Consider the following 20,166-nt stretch of genomic DNA (forward strand, 5'->3'; position numbering starts at 1 on the left):
AACAGGAACGTTCATGTACAAAACCCTTTGAATGAGACTGTTTTCCTTGCTGTGTAGTTGGATGTAAAAGTCCAATACTGATTATTTGGAGGAGACAGTGAGGCCTTCTGGAGAGGTTTTTTCTCTGAAATTGCTTTCTGAGGCAGTCATGTTGTAAAGCAGTGGTGTATGTAACAAAGGAGAAGCTGTGCTGTTATTTGTAGACCTCTAGGTTGAGAAGACCAGTGACACCATGGTGTGGCAACTTGGGAGATGGGTTATGTTTATGGCCAGCTGAATGAGACTGGGTGCTTCCTTGTGGTGATGCTGCTCCACTTGCACATTTTCTTGCCCATTATCTTGAGCTACAGCAAAGTAAACTGACTGTGTGGGAACCTCTGGGCTGGAAGGGCGCTCCATTTGTGCATGCATAGCTGGTGAATTCCTAAAGTTCAGGCTTCAACTGCTTAGGGATGTGCTTCTTGACTTTGGCAGGAAAAAGATGCTTTGGCAGAAATTACACAGTGCTTCCCATTTGTGTTTCAGGGTCCAAGGAGATTGCTTCAGTATTTCCCTCTAGTGTACATGAAGTTGAATATTACAATGTCTTTGCTTATAGTTGAGGAGACCTTGGATGAAGAGAGACTTCTTTTAGAGCACCTAGTTTATAGAGACAAGTATTGAGATCAGCAGAGTGGCTAAGGGGGTTATTTTGTTTGTAGCTCTTTGTGAAATCTGCCAAGCAGTGCACAAAAGTAGAACAATGTCTAATGTGAATGCTTGAGGCAACCAAATGATAAGAAAAGGTGCATAACAAGGGCAGTGGTCAAAATACAAAACACCTGGCTTGCTTCCCTCTTCCTGCCCTTACTTTGCAGTATTTTACATCCTTTTGTTATCTCTCAGGCTTGGCATGGTCGGTTAGCTAAATCTGTATTATCTGGACAGCATTTTTAAGCGATATTTTGAGAGGATTTATTTGTGAAAGCCTTTGCAATACTGACTCGAAAAAGGGTAAAATGTTTCTCTCATCTCCTTTTGCAGCTTTTTCCCACAAGAATCAGGGGAACTTCTCAGATTTGCTTCAGTTTTTCAAACTCAGTGACTGAGAAAAAGAAGAGAAAGCTAGCCTGTATTTCTTGTAAGGTAATAGAAAACTTTATCCATATTGTCTGTAGGACATCCCATTCTAGAGTTCTGGTAAACTGACTGCCAGTGCACTCATTACACTGCAGACAGAGTTCTTTTTCTCTGCATTGCAGGTGTTCTTGCAGAACAGTTTGATACTTGTAAAATGGAAAAATCTTGCCTTTTAAATTTCTTGTGGTGATCCATCTCAGACAGCAGTGGCTGTCTTGTAGGAATCTTAAAATGAACAGAAAACCTGATTTAAGGGATCATTCTTCCACTGGCTTTGCAGTGCACTTTCATTTTATCCAGACACACCTCTTTATTTTCCTTTTCTTGGCCTTAAAATTATAGGTAAAGATGAAGAAACTACATATGCTGTACAAGTAGTTTCTGTCAGTTACAAGATCACTAGAACTGTTGACTAGGGATGCTCAGATTTAGTAGAAAATATTTTTCTAATTATTTCTGCTTTGCTATTTTTCAATAACACTTTGCTTTGTTTTGGTTTTTTTTTTAATTATTACTGTTTTTTAAATAGAAAGGAGAGCACACTGAAATAAGAGCTATACTGAGGCTGACAGATGTGTCAATACAGTCATGAGTTAGGAAAAGGCTATACGGTGTATGTCAGAGTAAAAAAAGGAGATCAAAAAGGACATGGGAAAGAGATGAGGGAAAGGCAAAATCAAGCATCTAAAAACTTCTGTGTTGCCAGGAAGATTCAATAGGTGGCAAGAGAGATATCACTGTAATCAGAGGCAATTATTTTAAGGGAAATTGCTCATGTTACCAAGAGTACTAAAGGATGTTTTTCATGAAAGTAAATCAAATAAAAGCTCAAGAAGCAGAGGTTGTCTGGTTTGATGCTATTTTAGAGTGTGAACATTGAATTACCTATGCTCTGTGTGTGCATGGAGAGGAAGAAATATGAGCACACTCTTTTTTAGGAGCCTTCTCAGGTGCATGCTGTCCTTCAAGGCTGTCCTGTTAGTGATAGCACTTGGATTATGAACCAGAATTATGGTCGGAAGGTACTCACTGTTGGCAGATGCCATTTCGTGTGCTCAGCAAAGCTGCCTGCGATCATCACAGCCTCTCACAAGTCCCAAAGCTATTGGCTCACAATTCTAGTGCTGCTGATTGCCCCAGGAGATATGACTTGGATGCTGATGACATACTCAGACAGACTGAACTGGTGCTGGAACAAAATACGCCCCAAACTATTCCTGGCACATTAATTTTATGCTTAGAATCAGATATACCTCTTGCTATTTTTTCCTCCCTTTTTCCTTCCTTCACATTCTTGTCTGCTAGTCCCTAAATTAAGAAGAAAAATAGCTATTATGATACTTCTGAGACTAGTGTTTAACTAAAATGTGAGATCTGATAGAGATCTCTCATGCACCTGAACACACAGCAGTGAGCAAAAAGAAAAGACAAAATACTAGATTTGTTTGCACAGTTCACAGAAAGCAAAGACTTGAAAGTATTTTAATTTATAGAGTTTGGGTAATAGACAGTAGCTACAGCTCTGCCCCCGTGAATTTTATTTCCAAGTGATTAGATAGTTAATTTGTCCCCAAATTATAGTTGTGCATAAAATACAATGTTATACGTGATGCTTATTAATGTGATCTAGAATATTCTGTTCCATCTTCATGTATGCAGTCAAATGCATAAAGAAGATGACCATGGCAATCTGCATGTTACAGCACTCAACCTGCACCATGCAAGTTGTGGTGGTGTGTCCACTCTGCTGCTGAACTTAAAAATTCTGATGATCTTGAACTTTTAGGTGCTTGGTCAATCCTGATGTAAAGATTATTTTTTAAAATTGTTGAATTTTTTTTTTGCTCTTGCTCTGCCAAAAATTAAGAACTGATTTACTAATTTTTGTAAGTTTGGGTTGAAGTTCTTCCATGAATCCTGCTGGGCTTTAGCCTGATAGATGAAGTGAGCCTTCTTCTACTATAGACTTTGTGCTGTGTTTCTACTCAGAAACCATTGTGAACTCATGTTTACAGTTTGACTTGACTGAACAAATAAAAATAACTTTTCTAGTGGCTCGTTGTGAGCAGGTTTTAAAATTTTTTAGCCTTTTGCACCTTTTAAATTTTTCAGTGCAGTGCACAAATATTCAACAGGGAGTTTTTTTGCATGTGGTATATGCGCAAGCAGTATCACTGCCTTCCTCCTTCACCTTTTCTTCTGTGTACAGACAAAAGGTTTAGATCACATTTGGAAGACCCACCAGCTGAATATCTCAGTGCTTAGCATGATCCTTTTCACTTTTACATCTATAATGCAAAAATCTCCCCAGTGTTTCTGTTTGCCTTTGAGTACCTGCAGTTCTGGCGGCCTGACTCGCACTGGGCAAGCAGGGGGGTATGGCTCTGCAGGAGGAAAGCAGTGTGGCTGCCCCGAGCCTGCCCTACTGCTCCTGCTCCTGGGCAAGACCTCTGCTGCACTGGGAGAATGGAATAGGAGAATGAGCCTGCTCTGCCCTCTACTGCGTTCTGACCTTGCTGCCCTTTCTCTGGTTTCCAGCAGCGCTAATCTTGCATTTGCCTGTGTAAAATCTGTCTTGTTTAGAGCCTGCATTAGGTTAACTAGTTTTTCACTTAAAGGTGAGCTTTTAGAATACGTGATCTGGGACTCTTGGGAAGCCCCTGCCGTCGATGCACTGCTGCACCACGCTGCCTTCTGAGCGCTGGCTGCATGAAGCCTGCAAGGAAATCTGTCAGGTGGTTTGGTTGGGAAGAAGTGGGAGGCTGTCTGCTCCTAGCAGTGTCTCAGAAAAAGTTACTTCACTTCATCCTACGCAATTACAGGACAGCAAAGAACTTAAAAAGTAAGAGGGAAAATTCTCAGGAGGGCAGCATGTGCTAAACTTCTATTAAAGAACAGTTTCTTTAGCAAAACTGAGCTTGTGATGGCCATGGTTGTGAATATGCTCACACTATTTGGAGACCTAGAAATATAATTACAGCTTGTTTTTTCTTATTTCTTCCCTTTTCAACACAGTATTGAGAATTTGAAAAGTGGAATTAACTGATGCAGAGTTCGAAAAGGAACAGGAACTGGGCATTGTGTTGGCAGGAGGGAACTTCTTTGAGAAATTGCGTGTGGGTACTTTTCTATACACCAAATGTATTAGTATGAATTGAATAATGAGTAACCTAATCAGATTTATAGCCAAGCTTGCCTGTCATACTGTGATAATTACTAGCTACCCTGGGCCTTAATACCAAGTAGATCCTTCCCCCTGTCCCAACCCATTCGATTTTTTAGAAGTGGATTCTTTATCGGAAAGAAGCAGTGCTTAGGCAAGGCACTGATCTTGGCTCAATCCAGTGACCAGAAACACTTCCCAGTGCAAGCAATGCCATATTCCATTAGCTGTTTCTTAAAAAACAGATGGTGACATCTTTGGCCTGAGTCAGGAGCAGTTCATCATGGTCACGGAGTACTGGCAGTGTGAACAGTAGTAGGCTCTCCTTGGAAGCAATTATAGCCATGTTCAAAAGTGCAAAACAAAATGATTCTCAGGAGTATTTCACATGTGATAAGGACATGTAAGAGGAACAAGAACAAGTAATTCTTTAAAATCCTCTCTTGTTGCATGAAAATTTTATTTGTTTATAGAGGGGACAAAATAAAGTCATTCCAGGTCTGAAAGTTGGTTACTAGATATGGAATGACATTTCCAGACTTATGGACTACCAGTTCTGCTTTCTTCCTGGCTAAGAAGCTGGTTTAGAGAGGTGTTTTGGAGAAGTCTTCAATAATCTACTGTCAAATGTGCATAGATTATTTTCTCATTTCACTCAAGAGAAAGGGGGGTTGGACCAGATGATCTCCAGAGGTCTCTTCCAAAGTCAGCTATTCCGTGAATCTGTAAAAGAGAAACTCTCTGTTCTGTACTACACTGATCAAGGAGCAGTTGCTTTGTCCTGGGTTTTGAATGTTTTGTACTTTGCCATGTGCAGTTCTGTGCAGGCTGTGTCCATCGATCCAGTAGCTGATGAGTGTGTTGAAGTTGTGCTGAGACATTTGATGTGGATTGAGGGCCTCCAGCTGAGATGTTTTGGCTGGGAAATGCAGAGTTCCACCTGTAGCAGAAGTAGCATTAGAAACCCAGGCAGAGGTTGGCAAAATATAATACAGAGTAATTCTGCTCACCCTTGCAAGCAAACCATGTTAAAATGTTTGCATGGTAGTTACTGCACACCTGCCTGGTTTCTCAGATAGCTCCTTTGACACACAGCTTTGCCTGCAGGAATAGTCTCAATAAAGCAGCACAGGGCAGACTCTCCATGCTGTGTTCCCAGGTGCAGGACCAGGGTCCAAGTCACAGTTATGTGCAGTTGCAGTGGCTGGATCAGAGCTCTCCTGGTGGTGGAGAGAAAATGCACCTCCATGTCCTGAAGGAGGAGGATGGGGACGGCCAGGGGGGCTGTCAGTTCTGGGAATTAGTGGGGCAAGAAGGAAGCAAATGTTTCCTTTCCTTTTTGTTTTGTACTTTGTAACCAAGGTCTTCAAGGTACAAGTACGTATAAATGTTGTTTATGTGTACGTATATAGACATTTTTAATGTCATGCAAGTATTCCTGTTTTCAGGACTTGTTCAGTATCTATATTTTTGCATTATGTGAATGCCTTTATATTGTGGACTCTTGAGTGTGAACAGGTGACTAAGTCCTGTGACCTCCAGTTGGGATCAGGGACACACAGCTAGTGATGAGCACTGGAAGAACAGCTGGAAAACGAGGTAGTTACCTGTGGGGACACTGAGACATTAGGCAATCTATAATCTCTTTGTTTTTCTCAGTTTTGTGTTTTTTTCCTGTGTAGTGTTTTTATCAAACAAAGCTTGTATCACCCAAGCAGTTTGCATGCTAAACAGAACTGGACTGTTAAGTCTGAATTGCTTTGCTCTTGGCAGCACCTTTTGACTTCCTCAGATGTGCTGTGGCTTTGATGAACAGAACCGTGCTCAGCCATTTCAAAAAGAAGGCGGAACACGATATTGAGGTGTACTGACTCTAGTGTTCATGATTAGGCTTTGCTATTCCTTGAAGTGGCAGTGCAACTAGCCAAAGATTCATAGGGCTTTTCCCTTGACAGATTGATTTTTAAGGTCGAAAAGGGCAGGGAGAACAGACCAAATGAGATTGCAAGAACATCTGCACTGGTCTCCTGTGTACCAGAGGTCATGGACTTAGTCCTAGCTATTCTCTACATTATCCAAGAAATGTTATCTACTGTAAGAGCCTTCATTGATAAGGTTGTCTTTAAGGAAATTATGTGGCACCGCGTGCGACATTTAGTCACAACAGGATGACATCTCTTAAATACAGAAAGACAGCAACAGGTAAAGCTTTTAATGACCCCCAAAGCACTAGCAAAAGATTCCATTTCCAACAGCTATTGGATAACTCCCAGCATAGAGACAAGAGATCCATGGAAGAAGAGGAAGAGAGCAAAACATGCTAAAACTTGTGATATGTTGCTTCTATTTGTTTGTGGCTTTTTTCTGATACTTGTGGATCTTCAGGTTGTGACTTCAAGAGCATATTGGTTGGTGCTGTTCAATTTTAGGTGCTGTTTACCTGGCTGTATTTGCCAAGGCATGGCCAGAGCTGGCAGAGAAGCAAGGGAAGGCCACAGCAAAGTTCAACTACACTTCTCGGCTTTGTGAATGATATATTTAAGCTTAGCTACCAAAAATAGTAGCTTTACCATGCCTCTGTGTAAATCTCCAAGAGACTTAAGAAGCAATTCTGTACTAAAATGCATTCTTCCTTAGGGGCATTTTTCAGCATCAAGCCAAATTACTAATTAAATGGGGGGGTTAGCCCTCCAGGGAAGCCATAAATATGTCCATAGCTGAGCTGTAATGGGCTAAATATTCCCAATTACCCTTGTACAGAAATCCAGTAAAGAAAACAGTAGACAGTTCTCCCTTGTAAAAATACTAACAACCACTTTCTAGCAATCTAAGTGACACTGCACAATTTAGTCTTTAATATCTCACTTATGAAAATTTAGAGTCATGGTGGTTGAAACTGGCTGCTGCTGTTCTTTGAATCATGGCAGATGTGGACATTTTAACAGTCTTTTGATAATTCCTTATAGAATAATACAATGGTTTGAATTGGAAATGATCTTAAAGATCATTTGTTCCAACCCCTCTGCCATGGTCAGGTACATGTTTCACTGGGCCAGCTTACAAATGCTATCCAGCACTTAGCCTTGAATATTTTCAGGGACAGGGTATCCACAACTTCCTTGGGCAACTTGTTCCAGTGCCTCACTGCCTACTGAATAACACTGCCCTCTTCTTGACATCTAATCTAAATCTCTCCTCTTTTGTTTAAAACTGTTCCTCCTTGTCCTATGACTGTCTGTGTGAAAAGTTGCTCTCCCTCTTATTTACAAGACCCCTTTAGGTACTGGAAAGCTACTACTCAGCAGCCATCTCTTCTCCAAGTGTAACAACCCCAGCTCTCTTAGCCTGTCCTCAGAAGACAAGTGCTCTACCCCTTTTATCATCTCCATGATCAAAAGTAGTTCTTTGGGCTCACTCCAACAGGTCCATGTCTCTCCTATTCAGAGGACCCCAGAGCTGATACAGCACTCCAGGTGGGTCTCACCAGAGCAGAGCAGAGCAGAGCAGAGCAGAGCAGAGCAGAGCAGAGGGGCAGAATCCCCTCCCTCCCCTGCTGCCCACAGGGCTCTGGATGCAGCCCAGGACACATTTGACTCTCTGGGCTGTGAGTGCCATGGCCAGGGCATGTCCAGCCTCTCACCCATAGCACCCCCAAGTCCTTCTCAGCAGGGCTGCTCTGGTCTGTTCATCCCCAGCCTGTGCTGATACCAGGGATGGTCCTGACCCAGGTGCAGCACCAGCACTTGGCCTTGTTAAACTATATGAGATTCCCATGGGCTACTTTTTGAGCTTGTCCAAGTTCCTGTGGATGACATCCCATCCTTCAGGAGGTCTCCTGCCCTGTTCTGTAGTGGGCTGGCTTTCTTCTTGCTTTCTTTTGCTACTGATATACTCTAAGTAGAAGCTGTCTGTTGCCTTTCCCATCCCTTGCAGGTTTCCATTCCCAGCTGTGGCCTTCCTAACTCCCTCTGTGCCATTGTCCTCTGCTCCTCTCAGGCAACCTGTCCTTGCTAAAACCTTCTTTGCTAGCTTTTTAAGTTTGATGCCACTCAGAAGTTAACCATTTGACCAAACTTCCCTCCTGCCTTACCTCCTTGTTTCTTTGGTGGGTTCATATACTTTAGAGAAGTTGCCTTTCAAATTCAGCCCTTCCTCCTGAGTCTCTTGGCATTTAAGGTATTTTAGGTCTTCTGGGCTACCACTTATCAATTTCCTGAATGAGCCAAGACAGTTGCTGTGAAATCCAGGATTTTTATTCTGCTTTTTGCCTTTACTGCTTTTCTCAATATTTTAAGTTCTTATTTCTCTTCATAGTCACTCAGTCTAAGGCTGTCATCAGCCTTCATGTCCTTATCTATTTCTTCCTTAATTCTTACAACATCCAGCAGTGCAACTTTGCTACTTAAAGGAGTACCTGCAGAAGAAAAGTCTTCGATGTTTCCAGATATCCTGCACTCTCCTATTCTACTCTTCCAGCAAATGTCTCAAAATTACCACATGAAAATATTCAATTATGAAGTTTCTTCAAGTTGTTTAAAGGCTTCATCCACTTTCTCTTCTTGACTGGGAAGTCTGTAGTGTATGCACACCATGTTAACTCCTAGTTTGCTACCCCCATCACCCTGATCCATGAATCTTCCTTCTTGACTCCTTGGATCAGTGATATGTTTGGTTATTGAAATAGTGGGAAAACAGTGTGCAATGTTTTAAGAAAATTTTAGACACTAAGTAAATTGGAGAGAAAATATATTTGCACACAAGAGGAACATAATCTTTTGCTCCCTGAATGACTTGAGATGAATAAGTTCCCCTCTTTGCTTCTCCAAGTCTCAGACTGTGAAATCTCTCTGGTACAGACCTACCACAATAGAGATAGATGATGTACAAGCACTGCTACCTTCCAAGGATTGCAGGCATCATTGCATTTGTGTTCCTAAATGTAACTTGCATCCTTTCTTCATGGAGGCTGAGGTTTGGTGATACAAAGAATGTGAAAGAACGCTTTCCAGTGAAAATGTAGGAAGGGAATGTCCCCATTCACAAAAGACAGATTTGGAAATGGTAGCCAAATGCTTTGCCAAAAGCACTTTCGTAGAGGATTCTCTCATTACCAGGAATATAGTGATTTTGAGCACGACAGTAGAAAAGATCATACTCTAATTTGCTCTGCCAAGTGTAAGGATTTTGAATTTCTGTCAGTTACACAAGTCAGCTGTCTGGGGCAACAGGGCAAGATTAAGGTAAAAGGAAATGTAGATGAATGCATGATGGAAAGAAATATTTAATTGACCTGTTGGAATTACTTATACACATGGAAAGACAAAACATTTGCTGTATTTTTTGGCCAGGAGGAATCTTTACATACTTTTGAACAGCTGACATCTGCTTCATTTGGTGTCAACCAAATTAAGTCAATCCTTATTTCCTTCTTGTATTATGCTGTAGGGCTTCCTTGTCTGGCTTACAAAACATGGAAACTCTCAGTGCACTGTGTGCTTTTCTCATTACCATCCATGTAGGAATTCCCCTTTTTAGGCTCAAATATGTGCACAAAGACTTTAATGAGGAAAAAGTATTTTTCTGAACTATCCTGCTTGTAATGTTCAGGTGTTTCTACCACACACTTCTCTGTGTTTTGCATTACCAGTAGCTAAAAGCCACCTGTTGTTGACAAGGTGACAAGTTGTTCACCTTCATTTTCTGCTGTGAGAATTGCGCTGCCTCTCTTGACTAAAGTAGTTTTAAGAAGTAATTTAAGCCAATATGCACCTACTGGCAGTGAGAGTCAAGTTTAGCTACTACTTTTTCTGCAACTTCAGGTTGACAGTTTCTGCTGATCAGAAGATAAAAGACAAATGGTTTAATTAATCTTAATGCCATTTTGAGCCCAGTGCTTTAATCATGTCTAATCCTGTTGATCATGTCTACACAGGTACTTAATCTTGCATAAAACCCTACAAAAATAAAATGGACTTCAATGGACAAAGTCAGGGTTTGCAAAATCCATTCCTTGTTAATATCAGTGGCTGTGCCTTGTTTTAAACAAGACTTGATTTACTTTGATTTCTAGATTAGTGCAGGTTACACTGAGCAGAACATTTAATATATCTCATTGATTTTCCCTGTAATACTGTTGATACACAGATCACTGCTCTAATAATTTGTTTTACCATTAGAATTCTGTATGCAGATCTAGTCCCCAAGGATATCAATGTGTAACCAGATACTGCATGATCTAATCAGGTTCTGCAAGAAATATATTATCACTTCAACACTTAGCAGAAGAAAGCTTCATCAAAATGGAAAAATTATCTAATATTTAAAGCAAAATGCTATTCAAAGAAACAACCATGAGAAGTAGGTTTAAACACATTTCTCTGATTAAACAAAGCCAAATCCAAGCCAGAGTATAAGAAGATTTGTTGTTAAAAGTAACTTCATTTATTGTTAAAGAAGAAAATGCTATAGCTGCTGCTTCAGTTTATAGGGTTTATTCCAGTTCGGGTAAAGTAGTATCAGAATTGACTGACTAGCAGAATATCATTAATATTATACTTACTTGCTACAGCATGCATTCTTTGGAAAGCAATTTTGAAAAGCACTTACAAAAGCACTGGAAACAGGCAAGACTAGTGCTCTCAACTCATTTTGATGTAGGATTTGGATCCCTGAGCACCTAGTACTGCAGTCCATTTCTGAAATACAAGTCCTGCTGACCTTGAAGGAGTTTTGTCTCAGGCTGAGCAGCAGACAGGCTTGCTGCTGTGAGTCTGACCAGAAGCGTCTTCTTCAGCTAGAATAGCAGGAGTGTGGCTCTGCCAGCAGCTGGACAGTGTTTCTGTATGAGCTGCCAGATCTCAGCACCAGGTGTTCAGCAGGGTAATGGTTGACAAAGGTGATAAGCATCTCCTAGGCTCAGCTCTTCTCTCCATAAAACTGCTTTCATGTAGATGTCTGAATAGCTTTTGTTTTGAGATTGTGGTTTTTTTTTAAATGAACATATCTCAAGACAGAGAATTTTATATAGTGAAGTGCCATACATATTTGTAATAAACTTTATGTAGAGGCATATTTTTACGTCCCATTCTTGTGAAGAGCATGCTGCAGCGTTTTTGAATTTTATCAGTGGAATGCATTGCTATCCTTGGCTCTATCTAGTGTACTTATTTAGCAAAGGAAAGTAAAGAATTTTAGAAGTAAATTTAAGAAGGAAGACAGCATACAATAACCTTCTAGATGACCAGATGAGACTTGAAATAAAGGTCAGAAAGGTTATGTTCCTTGGCATTTTTTCAACTCCTATTTTAGCTGGCTATGAAGGTGTGTGTGGAATGATGTTGGTTTGCTTTGGTTTTCTCCTTTGGCTCTGCAGAATAGAGAGTGCACGATTCAGTGTGCAGGGCCAGACTCTCCTCCTTGGCTCAGGGGATTTATTGTGTGACTAGCTTTGCTACCAGAATTCCTTTAATGTTCAGAGCCCACTTGGTTCATTGAGCCTAAAGGCATAAGAGCTGGAAGAGAGTGACTGAGCATCCAGACAAGCAGTGAAAACAGACAGCACCTTTCTTTCAAGTTCCTACAAGGTGCTGGTGGGACAAATGTTGCCAGACAAATGTACTGTTGTTGAGGAAAAGTGCAGGGGAGGTGGTTGCTGAGTGTTGGTATAAGTCAGAAAATCATTTCCGTTGAGAAAAACCCACTAAAGTCTGTTAATATATGAGTACAATGCTGATAATTTTTCTCTCTTGTGTTTTTAGGGTCTCATGACTCTTTTAGCTTCTACATCGATGAAGCCTCTCCAGTAGGGCCTGAACAGCCGGAGACAGTCCAGAATTTTGTGTCAGTTTTTGGGACTGTGGCTAAGAAGCTGATGAGGAAGTGGTTGGCTACACAGACCATGAACTTCACCAGCCAACTGGGGGCAGGTATACGGTATTTTGATCTCAGAATTTCCACCAAGCCCAGAGACCCAGACAATGAACTCTACTTCGCTCATGGTTTATTCAGTGCCAAAGTCAAGGAAGGTCTGGAGGAGATCAATGCATTTCTCACTGAGCACCCGAAAGAAGTGGTCTTCTTGGACTTCAATCATTTCTACGGGATGCAGAAATGCCATCATGAAAAGCTTGTCCAGATGCTCAAAGACATATACGGAAACAAAATGTGTCCTGCTATATTTGCCCATGAAGTCAGTCTCCAGTATCTGTGGGAAAAGGAGCACCAGGTGCTGGTGTTCTACCACAGTCCAGTGGCTGTCGAGGTAGCCTTTCTGTGGCCAGGCCAGATGATGCCAGCTCCCTGGGCAAACACAACAGATACAGAAAAGTTGATTCAATTCCTGCAGGCATCAATCACTGAAAGAAGAAAGAAAGGCTCCTTTTTCATATCTCAAGTAGTGCTGACGCCAAAGGCTAGTACGGTGGTGAAAGGGGTTGCTAGTGGTCTCAGAGAAACGATCACAGAAAGGTAAGTTTGTGGCTGGTAAGGTGTGCTGACTGCGCTGAATGTGTGTGTTGGTAGTGCTGTTTCTCTAATTCCTCTTAAAGACACTCTAGCAGATGCATTTCTTCCATGCTGCAGTGGCCTGGTCAGAATTTGGCATAATCCTGAAATATTTAAAGAGAAACACATTGAAGGGCAACCTTTTGTATTCTTGAAAGAAAAACTGCCACTGAAGCCTAATGAAATACTATGGGATTGGCTTAACCTTCTCTTTACTCTGAATGCAGGTTTTGCTGATTTGTTTTGTTTTCCAAATGTGGTTTCTTACCATAAGCACTGAATACCTTGCCTAAGATTTCCTTACTGGGTGTGGACAAATCTATCTATGGATCTAGATAATTTTTTATTTATGCTTCAGGTGTCAAGTATTGGATAAATAATTTTTTTGTCCTGGCTCATCAGCAAAGCCTGATAACTGCAGAATTTGCCTTTACACACCTCAAAGATGCATTGTTTCTCTGTCTCTATACCGTCACACATTTTATCAAAGACAGCAGGACACCATGAGAAAGAATTTGACTCCTAAAAGTCCTTCTTCATTTATCATACAGGAAGGAGATTGCCAACCATTGTACAGGTTCTGTACATGGACTAATGTGTTGACACACCATTACTTGCTACATTACAAAAAAAGCTGCCTGTGCAAGACATGCATTATTTATACCATTGTGACTTTGATAAATCACAGCCAATTTTGAGCTTAAAGGCATATATATGTGACTATGTTCCTGACAACTTGGTAGAAAGCCTGAAATTTAATGCCAAGACACGAGAGCTATTTTTTTTTCTCCTTAAATATAAAGAAGGGTTGCAGAATGTAAAAAAAAATTACAATGGGGGTCATTGGCCTGCTAATGTTTTGCTCTCTGCATGGATTTGCTTGTAACAGGAAGGTCTGTTGGGAACGTGTTGGTTTTGCTTAGCCCAGAACATCAGCAAGGTATCTTTAGCATCTAAGGGAAATTTAAGCCCTTCAAAAGCTGTTGTCGTAGGCCTGGAGAAGTGTCTGAAGGGCTGGGAGAAGATGCACCCCTGTGTTCATGTGTTGGTTTTGCTTAGTCCAGTTTTTTGCTAGTGAGTGGGGAGGGGCAAAAGGACCTTGTGTTCTGTGTAAGGTTCTGGAAGTTTTTCACCAAGTCCAGTAGAGCCAGATGGCTCTGAAGATGATGGACATGCTGCCGGCCAAGCCTGGGCCAATCAGAGATGTTAGTTACACCTCTGTGAAAATATATTTAAGAAGAAATTAAAACAATGTGAGCACACACTTACTTTCAGCTAGAGGAGGAGGAAGAGGTGAAAATATGTAAGGGGAAAATAATACGAAGACACCAAGGTCAGTGGAGAATGTGGGGAGGAGGTGCTCCAGACGCCAGAGCTGAAAACCCTCTGCTAGCTGTGCTGAAGGCCATGGGGGGAGCAGGAGGTCCCCCTGCAGCCCATGGAGTCCACAGGAGTGCAGAAATTCACCCACAGCCCACGCCAGAGGAGCAGGTGGATGCCTGGAAGAAGCTGTGATCCAGTGGGAGTCCCATATAAAGAGTTAAAGCTGCAAAGGCCTGGCAAGGGAGAGAAGGGCCTTGCTCCTGGGATGGAAGCAGCCTGGCCTCAGCTTGGGAAAGTCTGCACCTTGTGGACAAAGAGACTCATGTTGCAGCAGAATTCACATGTTACTTGTGAGATTGGACCCACAACAAAGAAGTTCCCAGAGGGCTGTCTCTCATGGGAGGGACCCCATGGCTAGGTAGAGGACTCCTTTCCCTGATGAACTGACCAAAGAAAAACTCCCTTACCCTGACCCCTGCCCATGCTGTTGGTTGGAAGGAGGGAGGGGGAGTGACCAGAGAAACAGCGTTTGAATTGTGATGGATTGACTAAGAAAAAAACCCCCATATCCTGCCTTCTCCCCCTGCCCCAAGCTGTTGGGTAGAAGGAGGGAGGGGGGTGAGCGGAGAAACAGAGTCTTAAGAGGGAAGGGGGTGAGTGAGGAAACAGTGTCTTATGAGTTTATTTTTACTTCTCATTTACCCTCTGACTCTGTTAGGTTAATAAATCACTTTGCAACTTTAAGTTTTCAGCCTGTTTTGCCCTTTCTCAGTCCACCCTCCCACCGGGCCCTTATCTCAGCTCCGGAGTCTGGTGAGTGTTTAACAGGTTTTGTTTTCTTCCTCTCTTCTGCACAGCTGTGGCAGGAGAGAGCAGAGACAGAGCAGATGTCGTAGGTGCCTGGCATTTAGCCACGGTCAAACCATGACACCCATCTATGAGATGAAAGATGCAGTGTCTGCAAAGAAAACATGCCACATATTTGAGAAAGGTTATTTTTATGTCAGCTTTCCCAAGCAACTGTTAACTTGAAAAAATAGGTAAGAATTTTACCTGACATGGTAAAACACTGACATGCAAGGTTTTATGGGCAGTGCTGCGTGATTTAGAAGTGCTTGTGTGACTGCCCTTGCAGCTGTTGGTGAATGCTTCATCTGTGTTTTGTGGGCTTCACTGGACTGGGGAATCTCCCTCTCTCCTGAGTCTGAGGAACAATTCTCTCTACTAAAATACTGCTTTGCAGATGGGTTTTACCAATAAACACCTTGTTGTTAAGGGATTTTATTCCTCTGGTAAACATCTCCGCGAGTCTTCTTTAGAATATGAAGTAGCACAACCAGGTAACAAACAGGCTGTTCTTAAAGCTTGTTGTTTTAATAAAATAGCCATTAAACCCCATTTTGTTCATCTTTAGCTCATAATGTGCTTTTTTGAAGCTGTTTGCAAAATAAAGACTTTAAATAGATGCTGAATATATTTGACTTCTCTCTTAAAGTCCAGAGGCTTTCAACTCTTAGTAAGCCTTTCTCAACAGCAAATCTTGGAATTGTAACTAATTTCAAATGTCAATAAATAATTTGGCTGAAAAACCTGGAAGTGTCATTTTTCCAAATTTCAGCTGAGATTTTCCATATGACCCCCACATATGTAAACACATCTGCTGTATGAAAATGTGTTTCCTTCTTTGCATAATTCTTTTAGCCATTATGAGAGAAATAGACCTTCAAAATAATAATTGACCTTCCAATAATAATTATAATAAAATAAAATAAAAATTTCAATAAAAATAAATTCCAATAAAAATAAAATAGACCTTCCAATAATAATTGGAAGACTAATATTTAGTCTTCCAAGTGTGGCATCTCGTTTTGAGGTTTTTTTGTAATATAAAAATGCACTGTAGGAAGAAACAGGCTTGGAATGTATGATAATGTGGGTAGAAACTGAGCTTGTATTTTGAGATAACTGCTCTAAAAGTAAACATCAAATATATTCAGAACTGCTCCTCATTTTATGATGATCCTGTTAAAAAGTAAATAGGCAAGCAATTAAAATATGAAGTAGAATTTACACAGTAGAATTTGCACAGTTCTCTTCAATCTCACTGCCTTAATGTTTCAGTAACTTAAAAGTATGTAATCCATACAATAGGTGCCAAGATGTATATTCCAGCTGCACAACATTTGCTACTTTGAACCATCACTCAGTAAAAAGGTTATTTTGTCCTTTTCAGAATAAATACCCAGATCAAATCCCATCTTTGTGTCCAGGTAGATAATATGTGCTTTTGTTGCCAGTTACTGCATAGACTTCTATATATTATACTGTTTTCTCCTCATTGAGAAATGCCACTAAAAAGCCTATGTTAGAATGCAGTTATCTTGCTTTTGGCAGCTGCTTTGTAACTAAACTTGAATGGGGTTCTTCAATCCCATTGAATTTTAAAAGATCTGAATGCAAATTAATAAGGTTGAATTTTTGAAACAATTCTGGTGTGGGGGGTTATTTTTTGGTTTGGTTTAGTCTGTTGGTTTTTTTTTTCCCTAAATTAAGTATTACATTTAAGAAATGTTTCTTTGGCATTTCCGAATAAAACCTGTAGCAATTTCCTTTGGTTTTTTTCCTCTATCTGTACAGTGGCCTTTTATATATTGACTTAATTTGAAAATTGAGCAAAATTTAGATCCTCTCAAATTCAATAAAACATACCGGGTTTTGATCTCTGAAGTTGTTTGTTAGTCATAACATTTTTTATGATTTGAAGAGCCGTGGCTACCTTAGAGGGAGAACATGGTTTCCCTCAGTCACTGCATCTGTTGGACTAGGAAATCTCTGAGCAGAGACCATGCAGCAATCAAATCCATACTCCATTCTGCAGTTTTGTAATTTATTTTGGGAGAGAGCACAGTGAAATATTCATCTGTAGCCAAGATAGTTGGTTTAATGGCTTTTTGTCTTGATTGCCTGTGGTGCTGGAGGACCGCTACATTCACACTGCAGTAGAGCAACCTTCCAAGGCTATATATTTCAGAAGGAGAAGGGGTGTTATCCCTTAACCAGTTCCCCACAGTGCAGATATTCAAGATGTGAGGCCCATAGTAATCTCAATTAAAAAAAAAACAAACCAAAACCAAACAAAAACACAACAAAACATTTTCTTGCTTCTAAGACTCAATTCAGTGAAGATATACCAGCACTGTTTTCTACTGATAATGTTTGCTTACAGGCTTTGCTGTCATCACAGATAGTGTTCTGTGGTACAGTAATTAGAAAGAAGGAGAAATTATAAAGTTGTGAAGCTTTCCGTCCTGCACAAACTCAAGAGGGAAAAGCCGTTTCTTGTAAGGTCTTCCTAGGAGCACCGTTCAGCGTAACAAAACTTGGTAACACAGATCTCACCTTCACTACTTGAATGAGGAGAATTGCATGTGTGCACAGCATGTTTCCTGGATTTGATGAAAAACTTTGAGGACTATCAATATGTTTTCAGGTTTAACATTCTGTCACACACACAGTTTAGATGCCAAGAAATGCTCTTTGATTAGCAAACAGTATATGCCAAATGAATTACATTTGCTGTGCTCATTGAATTAACTACACAGTGAGGAAGCTGCCTTCAGTATATCTGAAAGGTGGTTGTGAGACACCCTTTTGATTAGTGTAGAGATGTTCTTTCTAATAATCTAGTTTGCTTTCTGATTTGCAGTGAAATTGCTAATTTTATCTATGACACTTGAGACAGGCATGATACTGTCTTTGTTGTCTCTGTGGTTTAATAATATAGAAGAAGAATAGAGCTCCTTCTGAGGATGCAGAAATCCTGTGGTACTTTTAAAGCTTTCAAAAAATAGAAAGTAAACACATACCCCGCCAATTGTCACTTGATTTCCAAATTAATCTCTAAGGATAATGTTCCCTGTGGCTCACATATGACTAAATCCTTGCCTACCATGCTAAAGCTTCCTCCTTAGCAACCAAACCAAATTTAAAAAAAAAAATCCTGCACATGAGAATGAACCTTTTGAAGTGGAGGTAAAGCATCCAATCCACACTATTATCAGAAGGGGTGGTAAGTAGGCCACAGAAGCTGTCAGAAGAAAATCCATCTCTGGGTGCAGATATGAACAAAGCAGAGTCAGATTTAGCTAGAAAATAGGTGGATATTATATGAAAAATGATCCCTGAAGTTGCAAGAAGTAGGATTTTTTGAGTCAGTTACTGATGGTGCCACACTTCCATCAGCTGAATTTTTGAGCTTCTGTGTGGCAGAAAGAGTGGGAATTGATCATATTTTAATCCACACTGCATAGTGACTAATGCCATTCTTAAACTATTTTATATGAAAAAGAAAACCAACAGAAATGGCAGCTTTGGCACCTGTATTTTCCTAATTGGCTGCATCCTTGCCGATTGTAACCTCAATGTCTGTCTCCGTTATGGGTTGCAGGAGAGCAGCAGGCTCCAATGAGCTGGTTCAGGTTTTAGGACTCGAAAAGCTGGTGTGTCAGCTCTTTAGCTGCGGAGAGGTGAGCAGAGACTCGCTGCCTCACTACTGTGTGTGGTACAAGCACACCTGAGGGCACCGTGGTTTGCCTTGGGACATAGCTGACTTCCTTTTTTCTTTCTTTTTCTTTACTTTTTTTTTTTTCCTGGTTTGTTTGTGCTTTTTCTTGTTGTTGTTTTCTTTGGTTTGTTTTCTTTGTTTTTTGGTTGTGTTTTTGCCTGTTTGTTTGTGTTTGGTTGCTTTTGTTTTGTTTTGGGGTTTTTTTCTTGGTTGAGTTTTTCTTGTTATTATTTCCTGACCCCAGAAGGCACAAAATGGCATTCTGGTATATTAGTAGGCAATTCAAAAGCACTCTGGGCAATCCAGACAAATCCCTTAGTATTTCTGTTCTTCCTCAAACTCTCCTTAATTACCTTTCCAGTCATTCTACACAAGAGGCAATCTCTGTGTTTGCACACAGAGCAGCACAGGGAGATTTCATTGGAAGAATCTATCTACCACGTCAATAGACCTGCACAGCAAAATCCCGAATGGGCTCTGTCTGTGTACTGGCATTTTGTCATCGGACCATCTGTCTGTGCGAGAATTTTAGTATAGCATTCCCATAGGAAGGGCTGTGTGGCTGTGTCTGATGGCTTTGGTCGTGAACTTGGAATAGTATTAAGTTGCCACAGAATACAGGAGGACAGATTTTTATTAATTTTGTTAAGCTATTTGTCTGCATAGTAGCGTGTGGTATTTGGTGGAGAAAGAAGATTGGCGTGGTGATCACCATGATGACTTCTGTGATCAGTGGCTTGGCTTTTGCGTACTTGTTTGGGGTAGTTGTCTTGATGTTTTCTCGTGGCAGGTATGGGTGTCTCACAGTCTTTCCCTCTGCTTGGTGTGCTTGTGAATTTTATCATGTTATGCACCAAAACACTTGCTTAAAGGTACAGTATATGCTGTGTGACTACTTGCAAATATACTGTATGTTTTCCTGTTGTTCCACTTGGGCACAGTGTGGCCCTGCATATAGAGAGAGCAGTACGTGTTTTTCATCACAAGAAAGGAAATGTTCATTCTCTCAGACCCACTGCTGTAAGCTGTCACTAACATCTACTTGTCTCAAAGATTTCACACTTCAATCTTCACGGCTGCTGTAGTGAAATTGCAAATGTCTCATAAGTCAGTTGGGTTTTCTTTGATCTTTCTGCATTACTCAGATCACTAAGGAAACTCAAAGGCTAATAGATGCTAAAAAGTGCTGACCCCAGGAAAAATGCATTTGCTAATACTGGGCCTTGGTCTGTGTAACTGCTTTTACCTCATTGTGAAGGAAATGGTTCCTTGATAGGTTGATCCTTCTGCTTGTCATTTATATGGTACAAAAGGAGCACAGAGATTTACACAAAGTAGCTTTTCCAGATTTATTCACAAAGAGGTAATAATTCAAGCTGGTAATAATTTTCTGTAAAGTGAAGACATACAAACTCAGTAGGTATGGCAACATCCATGTCTCTCTGTTGTGTTAGCACTTGCATGCTGCAAGCCATTTCTTTCAGGACTATATAAG

At 40.7% G+C, this 20,166-nt stretch overlaps 1 protein-coding gene across 2 annotated transcripts in view; it reads left to right on the top strand.

Moving 5' to 3' along the window:
• PLCXD3 (phosphatidylinositol specific phospholipase C X domain containing 3) overlaps positions 1-20,166 on the top strand; it is a 119,383-nt gene that overhangs the window by 35,017 nt on the left and 64,200 nt on the right. For both annotated transcript variants that reach the window (XR_014846978.1, XM_085043146.1), the window contains exon 2: positions 12,040-12,748. Coding sequence is in view for 1 of the 2 variants with exons in the window: in XM_085043146.1 (XP_084899272.1) it covers positions 12,040-12,748 (709 nt within the window). In the remaining variant the exon portion in view is untranslated. The remainder of the gene's footprint in view (positions 1-12,039; positions 12,749-20,166) is intronic.

The sequence above is a fragment of the Lichenostomus cassidix genome, chromosome Z, assembly GCF_008360975.1.
Source record: "Lichenostomus cassidix isolate B80296 chromosome Z, HeHo_3.0, whole genome shotgun sequence".
Taxonomy (NCBI): Eukaryota; Metazoa; Chordata; class Aves; order Passeriformes; family Meliphagidae; genus Lichenostomus; species Lichenostomus cassidix.